This window comes from Panthera tigris, chromosome B1 (genome assembly GCF_018350195.1).
Source record: "Panthera tigris isolate Pti1 chromosome B1, P.tigris_Pti1_mat1.1, whole genome shotgun sequence".
Taxonomy (NCBI): domain Eukaryota; kingdom Metazoa; phylum Chordata; class Mammalia; order Carnivora; family Felidae; genus Panthera; species Panthera tigris.
The window spans coordinates 17,387,956-17,415,366 of record NC_056663.1 but is presented as its reverse complement, the minus strand read 5'-3'; the positions used below and the strand labels follow the sequence as shown (position 1 = coordinate 17,415,366).

Genomic DNA, 27,411 nt, shown 5'->3' with positions numbered 1-27,411 from the left:
AGTCGGATAGGATACCCAGTCTTCTAATGGCATTCAGTGAGGACGTTAAAAACCCATTATGCTGGTGTTGCAGAAAATTTCTTTGTCAGAGATGCTGATGGCCTAGATCCTGGCATGGCTTTTAAAATATTACAGTGAAGCAGTTCTTGTGATGTTAAACTAGTGTCAAAGCTAGATGGAAACTCATTTTGCAGTCATTTGACTCGGATTCTCTTTCTGTTAATGGATGTGGGAAAACAACCTACCAGTTAATTTCAAATTAGAACCTTGTTTTCAATTAAAAGTTGTCCAGTGACAGCTTTTATCAAATTCCGAATCATGTCTTTTTTTTTTCTTCAGAATAAACATCTGTTATTTAATTTGCCCCATTCAAATAGCTTTTTTGCAGGTTGGTAGAAATTCTAATTTCATTTGACCTAGGAGATGTAAATCTTTCTGTGAAAGTATGCTGTCTTAAGACAAATTTACAGTTATTTTCCAAAAGATTTGATTAGATGAGGTCTATCATTTCCAAGTGAAAGCATCCTTTAGCAATTAACAAACAAGTTCCTGTGGGTTAACAAAACTGTTAACCTGTGTAATTCAAAACCCTTGTTTTCCATCCTTCTCTTTGGGATTATGGACAGTTAATGAAAAGTCTCCCTTGTGCAGACTCACTCTTGTGTTGTTTCGCTGTTCTGTTTATTCTTTCCGCAGTTAAAAAGGCACATTTTTAGATTTTGGAATTTTCTGTGTCGATTTTGGGGTGTGCACACTGAGATGACTTTTTGGGCCCTATTTATTCTCGTCATGACGCTTTTCGTGCCATTGAAATGGACACAGACCGTTAAAACCTATTCTGCTATACTGCCGCTGCTACTCTTGTGTATCAGCGATCTACCTGTTTCCATTTGGGCTTCAACAGTTTCACATCAAAAGTTGTGAATGAAGCTTAAGTAAATATGTTTATTTTGTGCTGGCTGCTGGCCAGGAATCTGCTGAAGCAGCTGGAGGGTTTTTTGTTTTGTTTTGCCTTTTTTTTTTTTTTTTTTTAAAGCCCTGTTGGGTGAACCATCACTGTGACAGGTAAATAGCTTTCCTCAGTAAAGCTTGAACTCTTCCCCCACTCCTGCTTCATTTCTTCAGGACTGTTGAATGTAGGGATTGTCTTGCTGGGGACCTCACTGATTAGGTCACAGCCTGGGCTGCAGAAAACAGAGCTGCCCTGGGGCCATCTCACTGCAGGGGATTTGCTAAAGTCCCTGTGAAAGGGCCACGTGGGGGTCTCAACTATTACCTTGTGAACAGGAATCCATTCAGGCAGCAGAGCATGTATTAAGGACCTATTAACTTCTTCAGGATTCTCCCCCAGTTGAAAAGCGCTTGGGAGCGAAGGCATAATAAAAGGAAATTGTTGCCAAAGCCACTGACAGTGCATCCTGCCATAACTCTGTGGGTGCATCCTTTTAGCAACAGATTTATTTCCTGCTGGGGAGTCTGTTAGCTTTAGAAGTCCCCTTAAAGGTCATGGAAGGGGAGTTTGAAAATGATTATATAATGTTGATTTTTTTTTTTTTTCTTTGAAGAGATCTCTTAGAGCATTTGGGAAAAATGGGCAGAGACCTAACCCACATTTGAAAATGAGCTTTATTTTCCAATGAAATAATATATCACCTTGTAGAAGACTGGGAAAATGTAGACTATTATAAAGAAGAAAAAACTTACTAAAATTCTACTGCCTAGAGTGCCATTGAAGTTTTGCCAACTTGTTTATGTACACATGCACACCCATTCACCCTCTACAGGTACTGGATTAAAACAATTATATAGTGCATATATATTATTGATGGCATTTTAACATTCACAGCTTTTTATGATTTTATTTTAATTTTTTTTAATGTTTATTTTTGAGACCGAGACAGAGCATGAACAGGGGAGGGGCAGAGAGAGAGAGGGAGACACAGAATTCGAAGTAGGCTCGAGGCTCCGAGCTGTCAGCACAGAGCCCGATGCGGGGCTTGAACTCACGGACCATGAGATCATGACCTGAGCTGAAGTCGGATGCTTAACTGACAGCCACCTAGGCGCCCCAGCTTTTTATGATTCTTAAGTATTCTAACAGAATGTGATTCTTGATTACATAGAATACCATCAGAGAAATAAACTCTAATACATATGATAACACCCAGTTTTAAATCATTTCCTTGTTGATGTATTTGTTTTGCCCTCGCATAAGTTTCAAGAAGTAGAATTACTGGGTTAAAGAAAATAAAAATTTAAAAATGTTTCTCTGATACAAAACAAATTGCCACATACTTATCCAGAAAGAAAAGTCTCATTAGCAGTTTTGAGAGTGTTCCTCTCTGCATTCTTGCTGCCACTAACCATTTGGATTTAAGAACAGAAAATGAAAAGGTGCCAGTATATTATTGGTGGAAAAACTTACTTCATTCAGGGAACTATCATAATTGAAATGGTGATTGTTCATTTTGTGTCTGGTTTTATGTTTGAAAACTCTTATTTTTTTTTATACATCAACTTTTTGAGATGCTATTCTGATTCACTTAGCTTTTTTGGATCTTTGTCCCAAGTGACCTCTTGAGGCTTATTTCTTTAATTTTGTTTTGTTTTGTTTTGTTTTTTAAATGGGTGTTTCCTGAGTGCCAGATAAGGGTCCTGGGGACCATTTTATTTCACTTGGTTAGCTACTCTTTATAAAAGCCTCTGATTAGTATGAATTTTTAATTGTCTGGATTTCCAAATAATAAATGTGATTAAAAATGGGAATAAGAGATACACATGTGTTTATTTATAAAGTAAGTCATGGAGATGAAAAGCACAGCATAGGGACTAGAGTGACTAATACCGTAATAATGCTGGATGGTGACCGTGACAGCAGTAACTGTGGTTGAGCACTGATATATAACATTGCATGTCAACTACACTTCAGTCATTAAAAAAAAAAAAAAAAAAAAAAAAAAGTGATCTTACTGTTACAACCAAGAATACAGGCTCTCTTCTGTATTCCCTAAGTGGTCCTTGTAGATTGACTAACCCGAGTCCATAGCTATACATACTCAGCAGCATAGTGATTGAATTAAGACAAGTTACCTTATTCATGGGATGATCTCAGAAAAATTATCCAAGATCTTTTATCAGGCAACATGTAATTCTTGACAGCTGGTGACTCCAGTACCGACAAAAGGGTATGAAGCAGATTAAAGCACACAGGTTTCTGTTCAAAACATAATTGGGCAAAGAACAATTTAAAGCAGCAATAACAACACAGGGATAAAGTTTTAGTTGATTTAGACAGTGGATCTAAGAATTAAATACTAGAATTGTGATACAGGCCCGGATATTATGAGGTTAATACATTGATTTTAGATATACTGAAGTGATTTTATTGAGCCCTTGGAAAAAAGAATATTCAGAAGTCCACTCCTTTTTTTTGTTTGTTTGCTTCACAGTACATACTTGTGGTTGCAGTAACTCACAAAAACTCTTTTAAAGTCTAATTTACTAGTAAATGATGAAGATGGGAGGAAGTATACAGGAAAAAAAATCTCTACTTGGTTTCTTCAGACTTTGGGTGGAGAAGAAAATTCACAAATAATTATGGTACACAAACTTTCTGCCTTACTTGCCTTGGGGGACTCATTCTAAAGGCGGCCGTACTGAATGGATGCATCTTTAATCATCTGGAAGTAAGAAATCCATTATTTTTCTAAACCAGACAGTGGTTGTCTGTTTTAATGGAACAGTTGGTTGATTACAGCTCTTCAGGGCTTTATTTCCCAATGCTTACTTCCTGTACATATTTGAATTCAAGCTTTAGGGATTGTTAAAAGTGAGTCAGAGAGTCAAAGAATTTAGAGTAGGATTTGATTAATTTTAGGTTTTTTTGGTAACGTTACAATTAGACTGTTTAACTAAGGGAAGTGGATTTCCTTACAGCAGATTCCCCACCCTAGGTGCTTAGAAATGGACTGCTGTCTATAGATAACATAAGATGAACTTGGAGGTGTTTGTGGTTCAGCCTACCTGTCTGCCTACCTACCAAACAGAACTGAGACTTCAGGGTCTGCCCTTGTGTTCTCTTTTAGTAGAGTGTCCTGCTTCTTGCCTAAGTTGAAGGGAATAAAGTAAGCTCTTGTAGAAGTGAACAAAAAGTCTTCACTGTTTTTTTTAAAGTAACCAAATGTAGGTTGGCTTTATGGAAATCAGAGATCTGCTTTAATTACAGAATCCCATATATAGAAAGCATTATTGACGTTGAAAATTACTGGCTAAATGCTTGAAATACCATCTGAGATGTACTCAAAGGAAAAGTTAACTAGAGTGAAACAAAATGTTGAATGCATAATCCTTAGCTAAGGAGTAACTAGAAACACTATAGCAATCTAGGCCTGTGTTTGCAGGTTGTAAATCTGTCATTTTAAGAAAATCTCAATGAAGATTTTTCATTTGAAGTAAAATTTTAGGCCTTCATGTATTTTATGTTCTTACTGAAAAATAGAGAAGTTTGGCTTTCCTATTAACTTTCTCCTTGTAGTGGTCTTTTAATGCTCTCTGATTGCAGTCCACACACTATCAGCTATTTGAAATTTTATTTAAGGGACGCAGAAATGCTTCATTACAGCTTACTCATTCATGAAATGTAAGGCTTGTTCTTGCTGTCCCTGCGAAAAGAGCTTCATGTGAATGCCTTTGCCTTCTTGGAATGCTTTGTTTGATCTAAGGGTAATGCCCTTGGAGTGCCCTTCCTGTAATGAAAGAAAGGTGAGGTGAACCACAGTCAGGCCAGATAAGATGGGAATGTGCTTCTTGGCTAGTCTGTGGCATTTTGGTTTTGAGACTGTGGCGATCTACTTTATACTTTTTGCCCAAGGGATTAGGACACCGTTTGACTTTCTTCCTTTTAGATACAGTGTTTCGTGCACAGATGGGGCTTGCTTGCTGAATTCCTGAAATTCATGACTTGATTTTGGACATAAAAGAAGTTGCCAAAAATAATAAGAGATGGACGTTTTCAGTTCAAACTGAACACAGAATGCTAAATGAAAACTACGCCTCATGTTTAATATGTTATACTACCCTTTGAGTTTAGATGTGTTATATTTTTGTTTTGTTACCCTATTTGAATTATTTACCTGAAAGTGTTTCACTATGATGCCATTAACACTGGTGGGGTAATGGGACCTGTGATTTTTTTTTTTTTTTTCTCCTCCCCTGTTAACCCTAAAGTTAATGATTAACATGTGGCCATTGACTTGTGAAAAGAATATTGATTGCTTTGGAAAATACATGGTAATTATTTAAAGTTTCCTAAAGCAGTTTCCTTCCATCCTGTTGAAAATAGGCCAAGGGTCAGTTCTATTTTCTGTGTATTGGAATGTTCAGGTATGGAAGGCAGGCACATTCTTCTCAGGAGGAAGCACAGTTAACAGTAGCTGGTGAGTCTTGTGTGAGAGCCAACAGGAAATTTGCAAAAGCACTTTCTCCCTCTCACAGCCGGGCCTGGCCTTTCTACAGTCTCATTTCAGTGGGAGCGCAAAGCACTAATATGTCCTGTGCTGTGGGACCTCTGTCTGGGGTGGGGTATAATACAGTTGGAGAGGAGGTTTAGTCCAAATCACACCCTTAAAAAAAAAAAAAAGTGTAATTAAAAATATCTTTAAAAAAATCATTGTTTTTTAAAGAAGATGATGTATTTTATTATTGTCAGATACCCATAGTTCATAATGACCTCATTGAGTGGGTAGATAGGGTTCATGTGGGATGAAGAATCTCTTATGGGTTTAATACATTCTTAAATACAAATAAACATGATTAATTCTAGCTTATTTTCTTAAATAGGTAAGCGTATATCTATAGTTTACTAAACTATTAATTTGCTCGTTGAATCATTTGCTTAAGAGAATTACAGAATGCCTATGTGTTAGCACAATGGAATTAAGTAGTAATCTTACTGTGTTATAACTCTTGAAAACAACGGGAAAACACAGTTTTATTAAACTTTATATGCAGTATTTTGTGATGAAAAAAATTTCTTAACCATTTTGAGAGAGAAAGAGGGGCAGAGAGAGGAGAGAGATTCCCAAGCAGGTTCCCCGCTGTCCGTGCAGATCTTCTGTCCCCTTCTCTCTCTGCCCTTCTCTGCTTGCTCTCTCTCTAAAAAATAAATCTTAAAAAAAAAGAAAATAAATAAGTAAGTAAAATGGAGTTCTCAGGGAAGGACTTCCAAGGAGGAAATGTAAGCTGGGACTTGAATGACCAGAGTGGAGAGCCAGCCTTTTGAGGGCAATTTTTGATCCTTGGGAAGGGCAGCCCCCTAAATACAAAGCAGCTTGTACGGCAGCCGGAAGTCAGGAGGAGGCAGGGGAGACAGACAGGGACAGGGTCCTGCAGCCCTGTGGTCCATGACTGAAGGTGAATGGCGGGGGCACAGGGCAGTCAGTGCCAGGGGAGGGAGCAGGCAGTCCGCTTCAGCGGGGGAGGGGCCATTTACATTTACAGTAGATGCCTGCCCCCCCACTTCTGTTTTCCTGCTGCTGTCTTCCTGCCCCACAAGCCCAATTACCAGTGTGTTTCCCAGCCCAGACTTGACTCTCGGCTCCTTGAGGACCCCTGTGATAGTGGGTAAAGGAAAATGCTCTTCTAATTTCTTTTCTTTTTAATTTTTTTTAAAATGTTTATTTTTGAGAGACAGACCGAGCACACGTGGGTAAGGGGCAGAGAGGGAGAGGGAGGCACAGAATCCTTAGCAGGCCCCACGCTCTGAGCTGTCAGCACAGAGCCCGGTGCGGGGCTCGAACCCACGAACCGTGAGATCATGACCTGAACCGAAGGCGGAGGCTGAACGGACTTAGCCACACAGGTGCCCCCACTCCTCTATTTTTCTTACCACTCCTGTCAGTTTTGATGGTTTGCCAAACCAATTTTCCTCTTTGGTTTTGCATATAAACCCTTGGGTAAGATTGCTGTTTATAAGTACTTTTCAAGGAAATCATTAAAAGCCAGTTCTTTTCTCTCAGAAGAATGTTTTTTGTTTCAAAACGGTCTTTACGTGTATAGGTCCCTAAAATGTCTTGCGTTAGAAACACGTACAGTTTTTAGCAGTTCAGAAGGTAAGTTATTGATAGGTTGGAAAACAAAAACATCTTGGGAGGCGTGTGATTCATATTCTTGTACCTGGGTGGGAATCTTAGCTTTTCTTCCCAGATCTTGGATGAGAAGGCCCTCTAATGTTCATCACTTCCATGTGATATTCATAGTTTTGTACTTGTGGTGACTAAGGGTTAATTGGTACATAGGTATAAGGTTTGTGCTTCGAATAAATTCTTTTAAATAATCATGGTACATTCGAGCAACTTCTGTTGAACTTGGCTAGTTTTAACTCCTAAATCTGTAGCGACTGCTGAAACCTTGCTGAAATTTGATCAAAACTTGATGAAAATAAGTGGGGAAGCAGATAGTATCTGGAGCAGAGACAGACATAATGCTGTCTTTGCTCCCAAAATTTCCAATTTGATTCTTCCCGCTATCATGCCATGTTTGAAAATGGGACTTTATAATGTCTCCTAAAAGCCCCTCTGTACTTGATTGGGGTTCAGGGGAGAGCTTATGTCAGATCTCAGTGGCCACTTGAGCAGGACTGGTGCGTGCTGTGCACGTGGAAGGTTTCACTGTCGCTGGAAATAACTTAGGTCTACTTGAAAATGTTGCCGTAGGGGTCTGAATTTCTTTTGCTCTACAATATTCAGTTCAGAATGCTTAGGGGTATTTTAGTCACTTGTTCTTTAAGTGACTCTGATAGTCTCTTTCAGACACTGCCTCATCGTAATGTGGTTTGTGTTAGCTAGAGGTTAGGGATGAAGGTGTTACACTTCTGGCTAGAATCTTCCTAAATCTTGACTTTGCTTCAGTTTCTCAAGCATCACGGTAGATGATTAGCAGGAATTGCCTTTATTTTTATACTAATCGTTTAGTCCTTATATCTGTTTTCCTCATTTTACATGTGAGGAAATTGAGGCATAGCTTAAGTTTCTGAGTTCTTGTAGGATTGGATTTGGCAGCACACCGAAGATTTCAAGTAGCTGAATACTGCTTCTGAATTATACCTTTTACATTTGTAAAATAATTTGAATTTTTAAAACTGAAAAACTGCTTTGTAGTTAAAATGCAATTTAACAGAGAACTTTTTTTTTTTTAATCAAAAATGGAGAAAAACGCGACTTTGGGGTGATAGGAAAGGGGGGGTGGTTTATACAGGGTATTTGCTTCAACCGGTGTTCAGTTCATGTAAAACATGCCTTCCTTTTGGCTTAGCTGAACTGCATGTGGGTCTCAGGTTTTGTTTTAAGAAAAATAAATAGGTGCAGTTTTCTGTATTTAGGATCTGTTTTATGGAAGCCTAAACAAACCTTAGAAAAAGGAAAACTTGCTCTTCTACGAGCCTTGTGCATTCTAGGACTCTGGAGACAGCTGTCTCTTTTGGAAAGAGCTGTGTTTATACAGTGGCCAGCGTAATACTTGACTGTAGCGGAGGAATCTCATTCCTTTCCTTCTTTAGCCAGGGAGCGCTGGAAGGAGTGGGGCGTGAGGCGGAGTCACGTCAACTGACATTTTAATCACTGAATAGTGCCTTGTCTTCTTCATGCTAAAGCATACTCTGCAGTACAAATGTTTCAGGCAGCTGTTACTCGGCTTATGGAAACCTGTAAGGCAGTCTTCACTTTGAAAGGTTGCTTTTACATTTCTGAGATGTCTTAAGTTCTCTTGGATACACTTTGGATCAATCCTCTATATGTGTAGGTTTACAAAAATAATTTTTTGCAATGCATACGTATTTCTTGTAGGAAAATTGGAAAATATTAACACAAAGAAAAAATTCACTCACCCCTATAGCCCACCGTTTTAGTGTATATCCGCCTCCTCTCCCCGTCTCTGCTCACAAAATGGGTTGGGCATTCTGTTTTTTTAAAGTTTACTTATTGAGAGGCAGGGCAGGGGGCGGGGGGGGGAGGAGGGGAAGGGCGGAGAGAGAATCCCAAGCAGGCTCTGCGCTGACAGTGGATCTCCGCGAACCCTGAGATCGTGACCTGAGCCAAAATCAAGAGTTGGACTCTTAACTGAGCCACCCAGGAGCTCCTGTTACGATTTACTTATTTTTTAATTAACTTAATTACATGTTGCATTATAAAATTCAGGCAGGGACTCATAAACCTAAGAAAAGATTTATTTGACCTTTGTATGAAAAATATTTATAAAACAAATAGAAAATATTAAATAGTTGTTAAATTACTGTGTTGCCCTTCTCAAATACTTGTGCTTTCTTCCCCCTCTCTCTCCACTGTTCCATAGAATAAATTCCTCTTTTATTTAACTGTCTTTCTCACAGGACCCTGTTTTACTACTCTTGGTTTCCTTAGCACCTCATACCATGCTTGGCAAACAGTAGGAACCCTGTGTTTGTTGGATGAATGAAAGAACGTGTAAATCAATAACGCCAGTTTCAAGATTAATTTCTAGCAAGATCCAGGCCACTATAAGCAACGTAAAATCATTTTTAATGAAGAGGAAATCATAGGATAAAGTTCTTTAAAAACCTGTTGTTTAAATATTGGGACTAGGGGCGCCTGGGTGGCTCAGTCGCTTAAGCGGCCGACTTCGGCTCGGGTCATGATCTCGCGGTCCGTGAGTTCGAGCCCCGCGTCGGGCTCTGTGCGGACAGCTCAGAGCCTGGAGCCTGTTTCGGATTCTGTGTCTCCCTCTCTCTGACCCTCCCTGTTCATGCTCTGTCTCTCCCTGTCTCAAAAATAAATAAAACGTTAAAAAAAAATTTAAAAAAAAATAAATATTGGGACTAGATAAAAAAAGTCACAGATTTCTTTTCCAAAGAGGGGTGATCCTTAAAATACCTGTTTTTGTCTGACGCACAACTTTACAGCTGGCTTAGCATTTGGAGTTCTGGATCTCCCACCCACTGCTCCGTATTTTAACTGCGCTCACAGCTCACTTACGATACCCTCGTAGTGATCTTCAGTATTACAGGATGCCTTACGTACCACCTATTGTGTTGCGTGTAATATAAATTTAGTCTGAACTTGTATGTAGCAAGAAGGAAAGTCCGGTTGACCCCTGAACAATGTGCAGACTGGGAGCGCTGACCACGCCCCCTCATGGTTGAAAATGCACATATAACTTGACTCCCCTAAAACTGCTAATAGTCTACTGTTGACCAGAAGCCTTGCTGATGACATAAATAGTCGATTTAACATATTTTTGTGCTACATGTATTATATATGGTTTGCTTACAGTAAATCACCCTAGAGAAATAAAAAGGTTAAGAAAATCATCAGGAAGAGAATATACATTTACAGCACTGTACTGCATTTGTTGGAGAAGATCCACGTATGAGCGGGGATCCTTGCATTTCCATGTACTTCAAAGGTCAGCTGTGTACCAACTTTCTGAATACAGAGCAGCGTGGATCCTATTTTATGTCCTTTTTCCTTTTTTATCCTAAACTTAGGTGGGAGTTTTGAACTTTGAGTAGGAGTCTGTTTGGCCCACATTTGGTTGGGTTTATACTTTTTAAATCCTGTCATTCCTCCTCCCGTGGCCAAACGCCGGTAAACTTTTGTTATGTGTTAGTTTTTCTTTTCATTGATAGAGATAGATTAATGAAGGTCACCTACACAGGCTTACAAGAAAAGAGCCAGGCCTTGAGAGGCAGGCATCCCTTGTTGAATCACAGCCCTGCTACCCCATGGGAGTAAGAAAGGCAGAGGGAGGTACTCTGTTGCATAGGACTTTGGGCTCTAGAGCTAGTAGGCCAGGTTTTAGATTTTTTCTGATCTGCAGCTAGTTGGGTAGTTCAAGGCAATTAACTTTTGAGGCTTAATCAAAGTTATTATATGTAAGTGCAACGATGGCTAACTGGTAAGACAATTCACTAACGAATTCGTTGATGAATGTATTCCCCTTATGGTGAGTAAATGCCCGGAACAGTGACTTTTCAGCTCGAAAACCTCTGCATACGAAGCATGAGGGAAGACTGCCGAGCTTCCAGAATTAACTGTGAGGATTAAATATGTGGCATATATAAAGCACTTGCTGAGTGTGCATCCAAGAAATAGAATGTGGAAAAAATAATCAATATTGAACTTGTACAACTTCTAACATACAGAACAAACTGCTAGAAACATTACCATTGGTGTGTGAACTGTATCTTTTGAATTTTAATTCCTCCAAAGGCTGTCTTGTGTACGTAGTTTTATCCAATGAGTATGTCTTCAGGTGATACTTTTGATATCCAAGGATGATCCTCTTTAAGAGAGCTTATCCATGAAAGCCCTCATTAACAACACTAATGACTCTGACATGGAAGTCAGAAGTTGGAATCATTTCTCAACAAAGCATGAAAACATGGTTTAGCAGAACTTGCCATGGGACTGACTTTTTGCAAAGCTGAAGAAATCCTTGGACTTGAAACATGATGCTTAAAATCTGATTATGAACTTAATATGTTTTAGTAAGTTTGCAAGTCAGAAAGCCTCCTCAGCTAATTTTAAAGTTACTGCAACAATTTTAATGGAAAGAGTTGTTAGATCTCCATTTTAATTAAGATGATGTAAATAGGCAGTTTAAATAACGAAAAAACAGATTGGCAGTTACTGCATAAAAAGCTTTCCTTTTAATCATTAATTTATGACCTACCTCTGAGCAATATAATTTTAGAATTTCCTAGACCTACCTAAAACTTTGTAAGTTTCACATATAAATGCTTTTGAATTTTAATTGTTGAAACTGTCAGACTGAATAGACTGTTGTTACCCCATCTATTTAGATGAAATGAAACCGTTAAAATACTTGGAAATGAAAGTATATCAAAAAAATATAAAGGGAAAATAAAATATGAAGGTTATTCTAGCACAACCTCTACAGGACTGCTCATACTTAACGGTTTGTCATTTTTCATGCACATTTTAAATACAGCTTAACAGTCATTGTTACAGAAATTTAAAAATTCGGTTCATTGAGTTGATTTTCTTTATTGTCTCTCCATTACCTTGTTTATTTGTAGACCTTTATCTTTCCCTGCACGTATAATTGTGTGTTGTGTGTTTCTTATTTTTAACTCAGAACTAAACAGAACCAAGGTCATACTTTATGTACTTCATAAAGATTTCTTTCTCATTTGTTTCCTTAACTTGTAGATCACTGACATTTCTGTGTAATTAATACACATACCTTTTTTTAAAGCTGTATCATATGTACTGTTTTATATTACACTAGTTTCCTTTCTCTCCTGAAACTACGGAATGTGCTTAATGTCTTAATGGCACAGAACAACAGAATTTTTGTAGCATCAGATACTTCACCTAGAACCCCAAATGTTGTGAAGACAGCAAAACCATTTTTTTTTCCATCTGGTCATTATATTCCATTGAAGCCAGGGCTTTTTCTCTGGAAACTGCAGGCTGTGTTCAGTTGCTTTCATGCTTCCCTCTAATTAGAGAATGCCAGAGACTGGGAGGTGCTACAGCATGATTATCTGAAGCCAGTCTCCTTGGGATTGAATCCTAGTTCCACCATGAGCAAGCTGTGACTTTGGGCAAGTTGTTCACACTGTTCCCTCCCCTGTGAAATAGGGTTGATCATATTACCTAACACTTAGAGTTACTGTGAAGATCAAATAAGTTAATATACGGGAAGTGTTCAAAGTAGTGTCCAGCACGTCATGAGCTGTGTATATGTATTTGCGGTTATAATGTTATCATCGGCATCATTATTAACATTTCGGTGAGCTTGCTGTGATTCCAACCACAAACGGCTTCTCATCAAATGATACAGCATGTCATTGATTTTGAAAGATCAGGTCATGGTAATAGTGCCACGTCTTTAATCTGAAAAGATAATTGTACGACATGACTGGCTTGGTCTTTAGCTGTAAGAGGGCAGAGAGGCATCTATCCAACTGTTCCATGTGCTAGGAAACTGCCGAGCAGTTTGCTTGGCCCATGAGGGATGCCGTTGATTTTATTTACTTTGACCTTTCTTTTTATTAGCAAAAGCATGGGATATTTACTTTGTGTGGTCTCAGGCATTTAAAATTTTGATTTACAGGGACGCCTGGCTGGCTCAGTCAGTAGAGCTTGCCACTCCTGATCTTGGGGTCATGAGTTCAAGCCTCACGTTGGGTATAGAGCTTATTTAAAAAAAAAAACGAGGGGCTCCTGGGAGGTTCAGTCGGTTGAGCGTCCGACTCTTGCTTTTGGCTCAGGTCATGACCCCAGGATTGTGGGATCTAGTCCCTCATTGGGCTGTGTGCTGAGTGGAACCTGCTTAAGAGTCCCTCTCTCTCCCCCCCTCTGCCTCCCTTCTCTGCTCTCTTTATAAATTTTTTGTTTAATTTGACTTACATATATACACACGTATGTACGTGTGTATGTATATATATGCAATTTACTGTTTAATAAAAATGAGATAAATTCAAAAAAGTTTCATTACTTGAAGGAAACAAATTTAAGTAGATCTGCAGAAAAATTGAGCAGATAGTACAGTTTCCATATAGCTCGTACACTTACAGTTTCCCCATTGACATCTTACATTAGTATATCTGTTATAACTAGGGAACCAGTATTGATACATTCTTATTAACTACAGCCTGGGGTTCACTCATATTTCCTTAGTTTTTTTTTTTTTTTTTTTTTTTTTTTTTTCCCCTCATGTGCTTTTTCTGGTCTAGGATCCTCTCCAGTTTCCTTTTTTTTTTTTTTTTTTTTTTTTTTTAATTTTTTTCAACGTTTTTTATTTATTTTTGGGACAGAGAGAGACAGAGCATGAACGGGGGAGGGGCAGAGAGAGAGGGAGGCACAGAATCGGAAACAGGCTCCAGGCTCCGAGCCATCAGCCCAGAGCCTGACGCGGGGCTCGAACTCACAGACCGCGAGATCGTGACCTGGCTGAAGTCGGACGCTTAACCGACTGCGCCACCCAGGCGCCCCTCCTCTCCAGTTTCCTACCTTGCATTTAGTCGTCCTGGCTCCCCTGGCTCCTCTTGGCTGTGAGTGTTTCTCAGACTTAACTTGTTGATGATGGGCATTCTTTTCAGCACATGCTTAACAAGTACCCACTATTCACCTGGCAAAACATCCCTGCCTTGAAAGGGTTTGCATTTTAATAGGGAAATCATAGTCTACTTTTTAAATGTAATTTCAAAGCAGAATGTCTTGTAGCAGCATATTTAATATGACAACTATGAGACTTCTGATTTTTCCGTAATTAGGAAAAAATTAACCACTTGAGTAACCTTTGTGGATTAATGTCAGATACATACATATTGCATCTCTAGTGTGTATTTTTATATTTGGGGAAACATTTATCTCCAGAAGAGTTACTCTGTACATGATGAGACTACAGAATTGGAGGAAGGGGTAGTTAGTCACTTACTGTCTGTAGGGAAAATATTATCCAAAACTCTATTTTATGTTTTTAAGTTTTTCTTGTGATTGACTAAAGAGGCTTTTCATACAATTGCTGCCTTAAGTTTGGTTCCAAAAAAGTTAAAAAAAAAAAAAGATTATAAGTATTTTTGAGTTGGAGTTGCTGAAGAATCTGAAATAGCAAGGTTTTGTTGAAACTTTGGCACTGGGGCTGGATAAGGGGCCAAGACCTGTTAAACAAAGAAAATAGGAAAATTCCAGGGAGAAAGATGTTCTGTGACCATGGAAATTTGAGTTAGTTAAATTATTTTTTGGCAGTATAGTGACTACATAGAATTTTACTTTTGCCTTAAAAATGTGTTGAAAGCATCCTGTTCCACCTTGTCAGCTGCAGCGAATGCTGGCCTTTCCTCTTTGAGGGCATATTCAAGTTAACATCATCATTAGCCTCAGTGGTGGATAGTAGGAATTAATTATTCCTGGAAACCCTTTACTACTTTAGGATCATTGGCTTGAGCAACTGTACTTAACTGTACCCTGTACCCTGTTTTTGGTTTTTTTTAAAATTATTTTTTAATGTTTTTTATTTATTTTTGAGACAGACACAGAGCATGAGTGGGGAAGGGGCAGAGAGAGAGAGGGAGGGAGGGAATCCAAAGCAGGCTCCAGGCTCTGTGCTGACAGCTCAGCACAAACCCACGAACTGTGAGATCATGACCTGAGCGGACGTCGCATGCTTAACCGACTGAGCCATCCAGGCGTTGTACCTTGTACCCATTGAATAATTGGACTATGGAACGACAACATGAGTACCTAATTACTGTCCATGGAAAATGACGAATCTTCTAGAAAGACATTTTGCTGTGAGCTGTATTTTCAGCCACATCGGCCAAACTCTTTTTTTAACAATTACATTGTATTTTTTTTTCCCCTTTCAGTCTAGTTCCACTGCATGCACATTTAAAGTCAGTTTCCATAGTGACATCTGGTGGTGGCTCTGCAATCCTAGCGGGTATGTTTGGAATGATAAATATTTTTACTTTAATAGCTCCAGATTTCCGGCTTCTTTCAAATTTTTCAGCTTATTAACAACTTTTCTTGAAAATGTCTTCATTGTATTCTTGAGGTTGGAAAGCTAGTCAGTTATTGCTTCTGTCATGTTTCATTAAAGCAAAGGAACGATTCCTTGTAACATTGCTGGGTGGCGCATATAACAGGCTTGTCTAAACTTGTCCCCGTACTCAAAATATACGTCCCGGGATCAGGAAGCAGCACCCCTACCTTGTCTCCTGCTTCTGTGCCATAACCTCATGATGAGAAAAGGTCGTGCTCGCCTATTACCGTGCTCACTGGCCTTTTCTCTCAGAGCATCGATCTCTCCTTGTCTGGCGGGAGGAAGCTCTGTGGAAAGCCCGGGCTACCGCTTCTGTCTTTCACAGCCCGGGCTTGGGGATCGTCTGGTCGCATGCTGTCGTACCTCTCTCGGAAAGTGAAAGCGGAAATAAAAAATAGGAGCAGAGATGGCAGAGAAAGTAGGGGAGAAGTTCGTAAACAGGCGGAAGGCCACAGACGAAGAGTGTGTGCGTGTGGACGTACACATATGCCGAATAAGTGTGGTACTGCTGTGGTAGATGTTAGTGAGAAGTGTCTGAAAAACTGGGGTTTGATATTTAAGATTTTGTTGGTTCCTTGAAACTTGTTTCAGGAGAGGAGAATTTATAACCTAGGGCGCAAAAAAGTAGTTTTTGGAAGTTGGTTGGTGGAGGGTCATGGATAGAAGTGGGAGTGAGGTGGAGTTTTGAGGATGGGCACAGCGTAGGCTTATTTCTCTGTGCTGGCCGGGAGGCTTAGTTGTTGTTTTCTGGCGTCGAAGGTACAGACTCGAAGTCCACAGGGTGAAATTTTGAAGATTCTCTTTTAGGAATGAAGGTCCCGCTGAGGTTGTAGAAGAAGTCCACCTATCCGTGCTGTTTGCGGCTACAGGAAGCACTTGGTAGAGAAGGGTGACAAAGGCTAGGGGTACGAACACCACGACCGGAAGAGTGGACGCTGCTTGTGGTCAGTGGGTCTGTTGGTCGTCTCAGAGGCCGAGACCTCTGTACATCATGACCAGTTCTAATGAGCCCCCCTGACCGAGGAGGTACCTCGTTCTGGATTCTAAACTCCGTACCAGTGTAGCTTTCGTAAACTTGGGCAAATCCTTTCAACTTTCTTTAAAAACAAGGGAGTTGAGCTGCTGGATGGCTAAGGGGTTTCCAGTCCATTGCTGTGATTTTGCGGCTGCCAAGGTGGATCTGCTACTCTTCCTGTGTTCTCTGCACTGCTCCCAGCCGTTCCTGGGCCACTGGTCTCCTCTCCCTAGGTTGAAGATGGCGCTCAGTGCAGCGCTTTATGCCTGCTTCAGAAGTTTCTGCCCGGGGTTCCTAAGGGGCTGTGTCCTGTGACTGAGCAGATAGACGAACAAGCAGAACATAAAATAATTTTGCATGCGTATGGTCTTTTCCCACCTACTTTTTATGCTTTTAAAATAGTGCTCAGAATTGCAAGCAGCGGTTAGAATAGTACTTAGGCACCGCAGCCTGAACTTCTGTGACCAAGCGGAATCCTTGAATCTTCTTTTATTGTCCTTTAAGTGTGGGGAAGGACCCTTATTTAAGCAGGAGAAAACCTGTAGCCTCTCCTCGTGGCATCAGTCCCTCACGGCCCCCAGTTTCCTTGGTGCCGTGGAGCGTGTGATCATGACAGTGCAGCCTGTGGTGGAGACTCAGAGTTCTGGAGTCCGTCTGGGGGTTGAGATCCTGCTTCCACCTCCTATGTTTCTTAGCCACTCTAAGGCTTGGAAAAGTGTGTCCTCTTTCTCGTTTGTGAAGCCGAGATGAACATCTTACAGTTTGTCTGTGTCGTGTGATTTCATGCATGTAAAGCACCTAGTGAAGCCTTTTGTGTACTTCTCTTGTAAATACTGTAGTATTGCAAACACGGTAAACTGAGTTGAATGGTTATGAATTTGAGCATTTTGGTTAGAAGGGATGACTCAGCGTGCCCTCCTTTCTCTCTGGCAGTCAGAAATTCGCTTTATTGTTATCTCTGAGCTGTATTAAATCATTTTTTTTTTTTTACAGGGATGTAATCAAAATACATCAAAGCATAAGCATCTTACCAATCACTATGTGATGGAAATATATACAGCCCTGAATTCATGAAATAAGAACATCTGAGCATCCCACTTACGCATATTTAGTATTTTAATTGCTGGGGCACCTGGGTGGCCCAGTCAGATAATAAGCATCCTACTCTTGCTCTTGGCTCAGGACACGATCTCACAGTTCATGGGTTTGAAGCCCGCGCCGGGATCTGCGCTGATGGCATGGAGCCTGCTTGGGGTTCCTCCTCTGCTCCTCCTCCTCTTGTGCTCACGCGCATGCACGTGTGTGCACTGTTCACTCTCGATTAAAAACATTTTTGTTGACTCTGCGTTGGTCACGCTAGCCCTAAGACTGACGGCATTTCGTTGGCACCGACATCAGAGATTCAGAGTGTTTGAACTCCAGCTCAGCCATTTGCTATGACCCTGGGAAAGTTCATCTCTTAATCTTAGTTTTTCATCTGCGGTATGGGGATAATAACACCACACGTGTAGTCAGGTTGGATGTAAAGACTAAAGAAAGTAGCGCATGTAAGACAGCATAGTGCGTGGCATATAGTAAACACTGAACTAATTTGTTTCTGTAATTATCAGTTTTTAAATGCCTGCAGATCACATTTAGAGGGGCCCGATTTTACTAAGTGGATAGCAGCATGAATTATTGAGTATTAGACCAGAAAGAGGAGGATTACAAGCACCAGGTAGCTGTCTTCTTGAAATTTGCTAATACTTCACCTGTCAAATGAATTATGTTACATTTTAATGGCAGAATACGGGAGGAACATACGTACGCTCATTTGTCAATGTTTAGTCCTAGTAGAGAAAACGTCGTTATTCCCTGACTTTCTCTGCATGCCTTGATGAAAAAGAGAAACTGGAAAAGATTATTTTCCCTTGGTCATTAAGGACCCTCTTTCAGACTAAAAACAGAATTTTACTAATTTATTGGACAGATTGAGTAAGCATAGACTATGTTGGGACCAGACAAGAAGGAAAACGTTGAATTTATCTGACAGTTGTCTCTGTTGCATAGGGAGACCAGATATCTCCTTTTTTTTTTTTTTCTCCTCTGAATGTTTGTTTTTGAGAGAGGGAGAGAGGGAGACACAGAATCCAAGCAGCTGTCAGCACAGAGCCCGATGCGGGGCTCAAACTCAGGGACCGCAAGATCATGACCTGAGCTGAAGTCAGATGCTCAACCGACTGAGCCACCCAGGCGCCCCTAGCTCCTTTTTATTTGAGAGTTGTGAGGCTTTATTCGTTATTTCTAGGAGTATTACAGATCCATTTTGAGGGTTTGCTAAGAATTAATGAAACAGTTGTAAATAACTACAATGCTTTCTGGATAGTGATACTCATTTCATGATCATCTCTTTCACGTTTTAATATTTAGTTAAGTTTGGTATTTATAACTCGTAAGTCTTTTGGGAAGTGTTAGATGTGATTATCTGACATTTAAAATAAATGAGTTTTTCTGATATTATTTCAAATAAGTAAAGATTTAAATTTATGCAATGATCAAAAAGTAAAAAATACAGATTTATGCTTGGTTGAGATAAATACTCTTTCATTTCTGAGTGCAGATCAAATTGACATCTCTTATTTTTCCCATAGCATTGTGCATTAAATGGGAAACTTTAGTAATTCTAGAGTTGTAGGATTTCCAAAGTCCAGCCTGGAACCGTAGTGTAGAATCCTTAAAAATAGCATTAGTTCGGAATGATATTAATGCAGAAGAAAAAACTGCAAGGATGTATTTGGAGAGAGCAAAAGGACAGGATCACACCATTGAGTAAAAAAGTGGCATTTGTTAAGAGAAATGGCTATTTCTACTTGATCATCATCCTGGGAAGTGGTTAATCCTGAGATTAAGTAAGGTTTCAACTGGTTTCAATGGCTGGGCCAAAACGTTACAGACACTTTCACCCTCTCCTTTGTAATTACAGAACTCCTGTATCACTAGTTGACTTAGTAAGAAACATGTTCTAGTTTGGATCCCAGTTGAGGGACTTTGTGCCAACTTCAGTTAAGTCATCTATTCATTGTTGTTTGTTCATTTGATAAATAATTACTGGCCTCTGGGTAAGGAGCAGGGTAAACTGGCATTTAAGAGGGATGTGGCCTTTGCCCTTGTGGAGCTCCTAGCAGCGGGAGAATTTCTGTGTTTAGCACCCTGGTTGTCTTGCCATTTGCCTAAGGGAAGTAAAAGAAACTGAAGGGTTTCTTTCAGTGCGCAGGAGACTTGGGCAAACCCTTGTTCTGGATTTTGAAATACTGTACTCTGTTTTGTTAGCCGCCGTAAGGGGTGTGTGCTCCAAACTGAGATGTGTCGAGAAGTGTTGCCGCAGCCTCATTGTCTAAACCATAGCAGTGGACAAGCGAATGCAGCGTGGGTACCGGGGTGCTAGAGAGTGGGGACCCTGATCCGGGCCCCAGCTTTTTGATTTTTTCTCTGGGAACCTCTGGGAAAATCAGCAAATCTCAAGTGGTCATAAATTTCATCTGTGGAAACAGAGCATCGGGCCATTAGATGGTCTCTCGGTGCCCATCTCGCTGGGTTGTTTGGACACTTAACGGATAGAATATTTGTATCGTGTCCACATAGTGCCCGACACCTAAAACCAACAATGACAGAGACTTTATAGCCGATACTACATGCCACACGCTATTCTAATTGTTAATGTGTGTATTAGTTCGTTTAATTATTTCCATTTTATAGGAAGGGAACAGAGGCACAGAGAGGTCAGACAACTTGCCCAGGGTCGTGCGGCTCTGACGACACATAAGACTTTGCTAAGTGAGAGTTGTTAGTGAGGTTGACACTTGGTCAAAGTGGCAGTTTGTGGTTGTTGTTGACGTGTCTTCTTCTTTCTCTGTAGGTGTCATAGAGACCTCAGACGGACTTGACCGGGAGTCCACCTCCCATTACTGGCTAACAGTCTATGCAGCTGATCGGGGTGTCGTGCCTCTCTCATCGTTTATAGAGATCTACATAGAGGTCGAGGACGTCAATGACAACGCCCCACAGACATCAGAGCCTGTTTATTACCCAGAAATAATAGAAAATTCTCCCAAGGATGTATCTGTGGTCCAAATAGAGGCATTTGATGCAGATTCTAGCTCTAATGACAAGCTGACCTACAAAATTACAAGTGGAAATCCACAAGGATTTTTTTCAATACATCCTAAAACAGGTATGTGTTAATGGTATTATGTGAAAGGTTCATGCTTACGCTTCTTGATATGGGGAAATGAAGAATTTTCTTAATTTACCACTTTATTTTTGTAAATTGTTTCCTTTTCAGGTTATTCAAAACAAGGCTTTATTTCCTGATGAAAATTTAGTCCAAATGCTGTGTTTCTTTTTGAAATTGTTTGAAATTGTTTTTATGAAGCTATTTTATGACTTTGCTCATTAGTAGAATTTCACTTCCAGGTTAAAAAACAAATACAGTGTTTCAGTAACAGCTCCTAAATTATTGATACATCCTAAACTTCCTGCAAGTTGTGCTGCCGCTAAGTATTCCCATTTTCTGAACTCTGCTTTTTACGAAGAATTATCAAAGGAATTTATTTGACAATTCAGTATTTTTCTGTGTGGTTTTGGAGTTTTTCCATCAAGCAGTGCTCTGTCTCTGTAGGCAGTAGGGGATCAAGATTAAGCAATTTTCAGACTGGCAGCAGTTGCTTTCCTGAACTGATACACCAAGTTTCCTTTCTCTTTTCTCAGTGTCTGACCCCCTACTTCTAAGTGGGTAGCTCCTCAACTCCAGAATCCTCTTCCAAAATCCTTGTCAACTTTTACTCTGTTCTTTTACAGATTTGACAGCGCCTCTGTTTTTTTCTTAGTTCTTGCTTCTTTTTTGCGTTATTTCACACGAAAAAGAGCTTCCATGTAGCTACCATTTTTGTTGTACTCGTTGATTTCTTGATCACCATTAAAACAGAACCACCATATGAATTGAGAAGACGGTTTATTTGCAGGAAATGAAACTTCTTATCAAATAGATCACTGGCCTTTGAGCTTAGGGATGTTTCAGTGATGTGGCACTTTATGGTAGAATGTGGTTAACAGAACATTCTGAAGGGGAGGATTGGCTGAAATATATGTGCATACCTCCATCCTGTGTTTGCTAATTTTGTCTTCCCTTATTCTAGGTGAGTTGGCCTGTTCAGTCACTGGGTTGTCTATTTGATACATTAAGGAAGTATAATAAACACAAATCAAAATTAAGGAGGCATTCTCTGCTTCCTTACCAGTCTTTGCTATCCCTTACCATTATCTCCTATCCTTACCATTCTTATTTCATAATGTTCTTTGTTAAACTTAAAAGCAATTCTTTTTAAAAATTTTTTTTAAATGTTTTTATTATTTATTTCTGAAAGGGAGCACAAGCAAGCAGGGGAGGGGCAGAGAGAGAGAGAGACAGACAGACAGACAGACACAGGTAGACAGAAGGACAGACGTAGAATCCGAAGCAGGCTCCAGGCTCTGAGCTGTCAGCACAAAGCCCTATGCAGGGCTCAAACTCGCGAACCATTAGATCATGACCTGAGCTGAAGTCAGCCACCCAGCTGCCCCAAAAGAAAGCAGTTCTTAAGGTAGAAGGAAGCTTGAGGTCAGCATCTGTGTACCAAAATGACTGTACAAAGATACCAGGTAGATCAGTATGTATGTATTGTCTCTTAAAAAGCATGTTAAAATGTTGGTTTTTTTAAACCTTTTGTCGTTCATAGAGTCTGTCTTGATTGTTGAAAATTAAACGTTGTCGTTCATAGAGTCTGTCTTGATTGTTGAAAATTAAATGTTAAGTACGGATTTATTTTGAATGTATGAGAGTTAGTTTTACTTGGGTTAATTATGGTCTAGCTCTTTGGCTAAATTTTGATGTGTCTCTGCTAGAGAATAAGAGTGAGGTTTGGATACTTATAAACCTAGTAATTAATTATTAAGAATGATTGAGCTGACAGAGTATAACATCCATTCATGGTAACAACCTTCTGCAAAGTAGATCTAGAGGGAACATCTCTCAACATAATAAAGTCCTTGGTTGAAAAATCCACAGCTAATCTCATCCTTGATGAGTCCTTGTTTCCCCCAAGGTCAGGAACAAGACAAGGATGTCACTTTCATCCCTTTTTTTCAACATAGAATTGGAAGTCCTGCCCTCAGCAATCAGACAACAAACAGAAATAAATCCAAATTAGTAAGGAAGACGTAAAACTCTCCTCTCCCTATTTGCAGATATGACATGATGCTATGTATAGAAAACCCTAAAGACTCCACCAAAAAACTGTTAGAACTGATAGACTAATTCAGTAAAGTCACAGAATACAAAATCCATGTACTGAAATCTGTTGCATTTTTATACGCCAATAATGAAGCCGCAGAAAGAGAAATTAAGGAAACAAACCCATTTACAGTTGCACCCAAAATAATGAGATACCTAGGGATAAAACTGAGCAAAGAGGTGAAAGACCTGTACTCTGAAAACTGTCAAACACATGTCAAACATGAAAGAACCTGAAGATGACACAATGAAATGGAAAGACATTACATGATCATGGATTAGAAGAACAAGTATTATTAAAATGACTATACTACCCAAAGCAGTCTACACATTTCATGCAATCCCTATCACAATACCAACAGCATTTTTCACAGAGCTAGAACAGTCCTTTTAAAATTTGTATGGAACCACAAAAGACCCCAAATAGCCAAAGCAATCTTGAAAAAGAATAACAGAATTGGAGGCATCACAGTTCCAGACTTGAAGTTATATTACAAAACTGTAGTAATCAAAACAGTATTGTTTTGACAGTACAACAATAGCCACACAGATCAATGGAACAGAATAGAAAACCGGAAAGAAACCCACAACTATACGGTCAGTCTTCAACAAGGCAGGAAAGAATATTCAAAGGAAAAAGGACAGTCCCTTCAACAAATGGTGTTGTCCAAACTGGACCACTTTCTTATACAGTACACAAAAATCAATTCAAAATGGATTAAAGATTTAAATGTGAGACCAGAAAGCATAAAAATCCTAGAAGAGAACACAGACGGTAACCTCTTTGACATGGGCCGTAGCAGTTCCTTTCTGGATAGGTCTCCTGAGGGAAGGGAAACAGAAACAAAAGTAAACTGTTGGGACTACATCAAAATAAAAAGGTTCTGTATAGCAGAGGAAACAGCAAAACTGAAAGGCAACCTACAGAATGGGAGAAGATATTTGCAAATGACCTATCTGATAAAGGGCTAGTATCCAAAATATATACAGAACTGATACAACTCAGTACCCCCCAAACGAAATAGTCCAGTTAACAAAATGAAAAGACATGGACAGACATTTCTCCAAAGAAGACCTCTGGATGGCCAATAGATCTATGCAGAGATGCTCAACATTACTCATCATTAGGGAAATGCAAATCAGAAGTACAATGAGATGGTACCTTACACCTGTCAGAATGGCTAAAATCAATAACACAAGAAACAAAAAGTGTTGGCAAGGATGCGGAGAAAAATGAACCTTCTGGCATTGTTGGTTGGAATGTAAACTGGTGCAGCCACTGTGGAAAATAGTACGGAGGTTCCTCAGAAATTTAAAAATACAGCCACCCGATGATCCAGCAATTGCACTCCTGGGTATTTACCCCCAAAATACAAAACCACAACAACAACAACAAAAACACTTATTCACTAAAAATGTAAAAACACTAGGGATACTTGCACCCCTATTTTTATTGCAACTTTATTTACAGTAGCCAAATTATGGAAGGTACCCATTGTTCATTGAGAGATGAATGGATAAAGAGGTGATACACACATACATACACACACAAGAGTATTAATTCACTATGAAAAATGAAATACTGTATTTGCAATACCATGGATGGAGGTAGAGAGTGTCATGATAAGCTAAGTAAGTCAGAGAAGGGCAAATACCATATGATCTCACTCATGTGGAATTTAAGTAACAAAATGAGCAAAGGAAAAGAAAAAAAAAACCAAAAAAATAGTCTCTTAACTATAGAGAACAAACTGATGGTTACCAGAGTAGAGGTGTGTGCAGGGTGGGTGAAGTAGGTGATGAGGATTAAAGAGTACATTTATCATGATGAAAAAATGAATAAAATAAAGACCAAAAAATAAGTAAATTAAAAAAGAATAATTGGGCCATATACAAATTTAACCATAGAAAGAGAAGTGGGATCTCAGAATTATGTTTCGGAAGCATTAGGGCATAGGGTGCAGGACCCTGAGCCTATGAAAAAGGACTGGCTAAGAGATTATACAAGAACATAAAGACTGGAATGAGTGTCTGTAAATGATTCCTCACAGGCTTGTTTAAACAGCATACTTGCATACGTTTTTTACTGCACAAGTGGTAACCAAGTTTAGCTTCATTTTTGTGAAATAAAATGAAAGAGAACTAAGAGCTAAAAATTTAGCAGGCACTATCAGATACAAAAGAAGAAAGATTAGCAGTTTATAAACATTTCTGCGGAGGATTTCAGAGTCAAGAAACTTTGCGTGGAAGCAGGGGAGTTCACAGACCTTGGGAGACAGCGAAATCTACAAGTTAAAGCCTTGTGATAATTCAGGAATATAACTCCCCCAATTTAAAATTGCTTGTGAACTAAACTTTAAAAGGCTTTCATTTTTCCTGTCTCCTCTCCCCCTTCTAGATTAGGGCAAATCTTCTATAAGGAGACATGCTAACCAGCAAGCAATGAATGTCCTTTAGAATACCTGAGCCAGTACTGTAGGTCTGGGCATAAAGTATAGTTTTGGAGAAAGAAGAAGGCAAATGTAAAGAAGTGATGTCGGTTAGAGCTGTTGTGGGCAGCCTTGAAGCCTTCGTTATCTCTGGGGGCCGCTCAAAGGAAGATCCCTCTGCTGTGGTGTTATGTCTTGCTGAAATGTGATTAATGTGGCATTGCTGCTTCCTCTTAACATCTCTGTATTCTGACAGCTCCTAGGAGGGGATGTCTGCAGAGACGACTTCTTGATCTTCAGGGAGAATAAATCCCCTCCAGGAGTCCACAGCTAGCTCCTGAACCCCTGGGTGGGAAGCACATGCATCCTGCTGCCGGGACAGGGGGAGGAAGTTCATAAGGATTCCAAAGAGGTTTTACTTTTTTATGAGTTGAAGACCGATAATAGTAGGGAGTAACTGTAGTTAGTACACAAGAAAGATTTTGTTGTGAGATATATTACAAACTATGGTTAGTAAAGAAGTCTGACTATTTCACAGATCATGTAAAGTCTCTGATGATCAAGAAATAACTATATTTTGACTTGGGCATTATTAAAGATTAAATACAGCCGTACAATGCCTGTCTCCAGATGATTCTGTTCCCCCAACTCAGCAGAAAATTTGAGTATGATCCTCAGGGCCCAAACTGCAATGCTTCAAAGTATACATCTGGCTCAAAACTTTGAAAGCAGACCTATTTTTAATGGGTAGATCAGTATTATTGGAGGCCAGATTGTGAAAGCTGATGAAAGAGTCTACTAGAAGAAAGTTCTCCTGATTTACCAACCATAACACCACCTGGAGACCCTAAATCATGTTCCTTAATAATTAATGGCTGAGTGAGAAAATCACTGGGCTGGAAATCAAGAGATTTGGGCGGTAGTGAGGTTTGTTCCCCCCACGCCCCCCCGCCCCGGAATCATGGGGAAAACTGGCTTCCTGGTCCTTCTGTCTTGTGATTAGTGATTTTTGCACGCCTGTTACAGGATGTCTGTGCGTGCAGAGCACTCAGAATCATTTGTGGGAGAGCTGTCACCACCTCTTGTGCTCGTGTGTCCTACATTTGCTCTATTCACTGTGTGTAAGATAATCAAGATTTAAGTAAATTGATGAAGGATAAACACATTTGATGGAATAAAATGAATCTACTTGCTCCTTAGTGGTGAAGGTAAATTTAGGACCCTGGTGCTTATCAAAATGTCCAGCAGACCAGAGAAAGCCCCAGTTCACGGCCATTCAGTCATTTGTTTTCACATCAAGTATTTACTGAGCCTCTCCTCTGTATACAGCGCATTAAGCGATGTTTTGAAAATTGATAGTCTGCCTAAGTGCAGTGGCAAAGAGAAACCTGTGGGAACAGGCAACCAGGGCGGTGTTGCCATGGGTTCAGATAAACACCCCCTGGGAGGTGAGAGCTGCCTGATATGGTAGGTGCAGTTGGGAGGGGGGCCCCTTGGGCAAGTTACTGAGCTGATTTTGAAGGTAGTGAAAATGGATGGTTGCACAGGAGGTAAGGGATGTTTGTCACGTTGGGGGACAGTTCGGTGACGTGATGAGTATTAGCGGCGAAGAGATCAAGTTAGATGAGGATGTGGGGGGTTGGCTACACTTGATGGAAAGCCTTCAGTACCAGAATAAGGTTTAAAAGATCATATTTATGTTATTTTTATAAATAATGACCGATTTTCAAGAACACGTGTGGAATTCTTTGAACGTTTTGTAGAAATAGGAGTCTGATGACCTCTCTAAGTCATTTTGGAGAGGAGGGAAACCTGGCTGCCGTATCTGTTTCTCCTTTCATGGTATGACAAAATATTTGTTTTGAAAAACACAAATCCTTCCGAGGACTGGATTTGATCATCTGAATTTGGGGTTCTAAATGGCAGGTTTGAATGAACACTTTTGAATTTTTTTTTTTTTTTTCTTCCAAAGGTTTTGTGCGTGATTATGGCAGGAACTGTGTTTCTGCATCTCAGATGGTTCTTACACTGTTTAAGTAGGGGGGCAGGGGGGCTCTTTGTCAGGGCGTACAAGCAGATGAAATTTGATCTGTTTTCTTTTTCTGTTTTATGCT

At 39.8% G+C, this 27,411-nt stretch overlaps 1 protein-coding gene across 4 annotated transcripts in view; it reads left to right on the top strand.

Moving 5' to 3' along the window:
* The window catches only part of FAT1 (FAT atypical cadherin 1), a 135,849-nt gene that overhangs the window by 37,087 nt on the left and 71,351 nt on the right, over positions 1–27,411 (top strand). For all 4 annotated transcript variants that reach the window (XM_042983010.1, XM_042983008.1, XM_042983011.1 and 1 more), the window contains one exon: positions 20,457–20,771. In XM_042983010.1, coding sequence (XP_042838944.1) covers positions 20,457–20,771 — 315 coding nt within the window. The remainder of the gene's footprint in view (positions 1–20,456; positions 20,772–27,411) is intronic.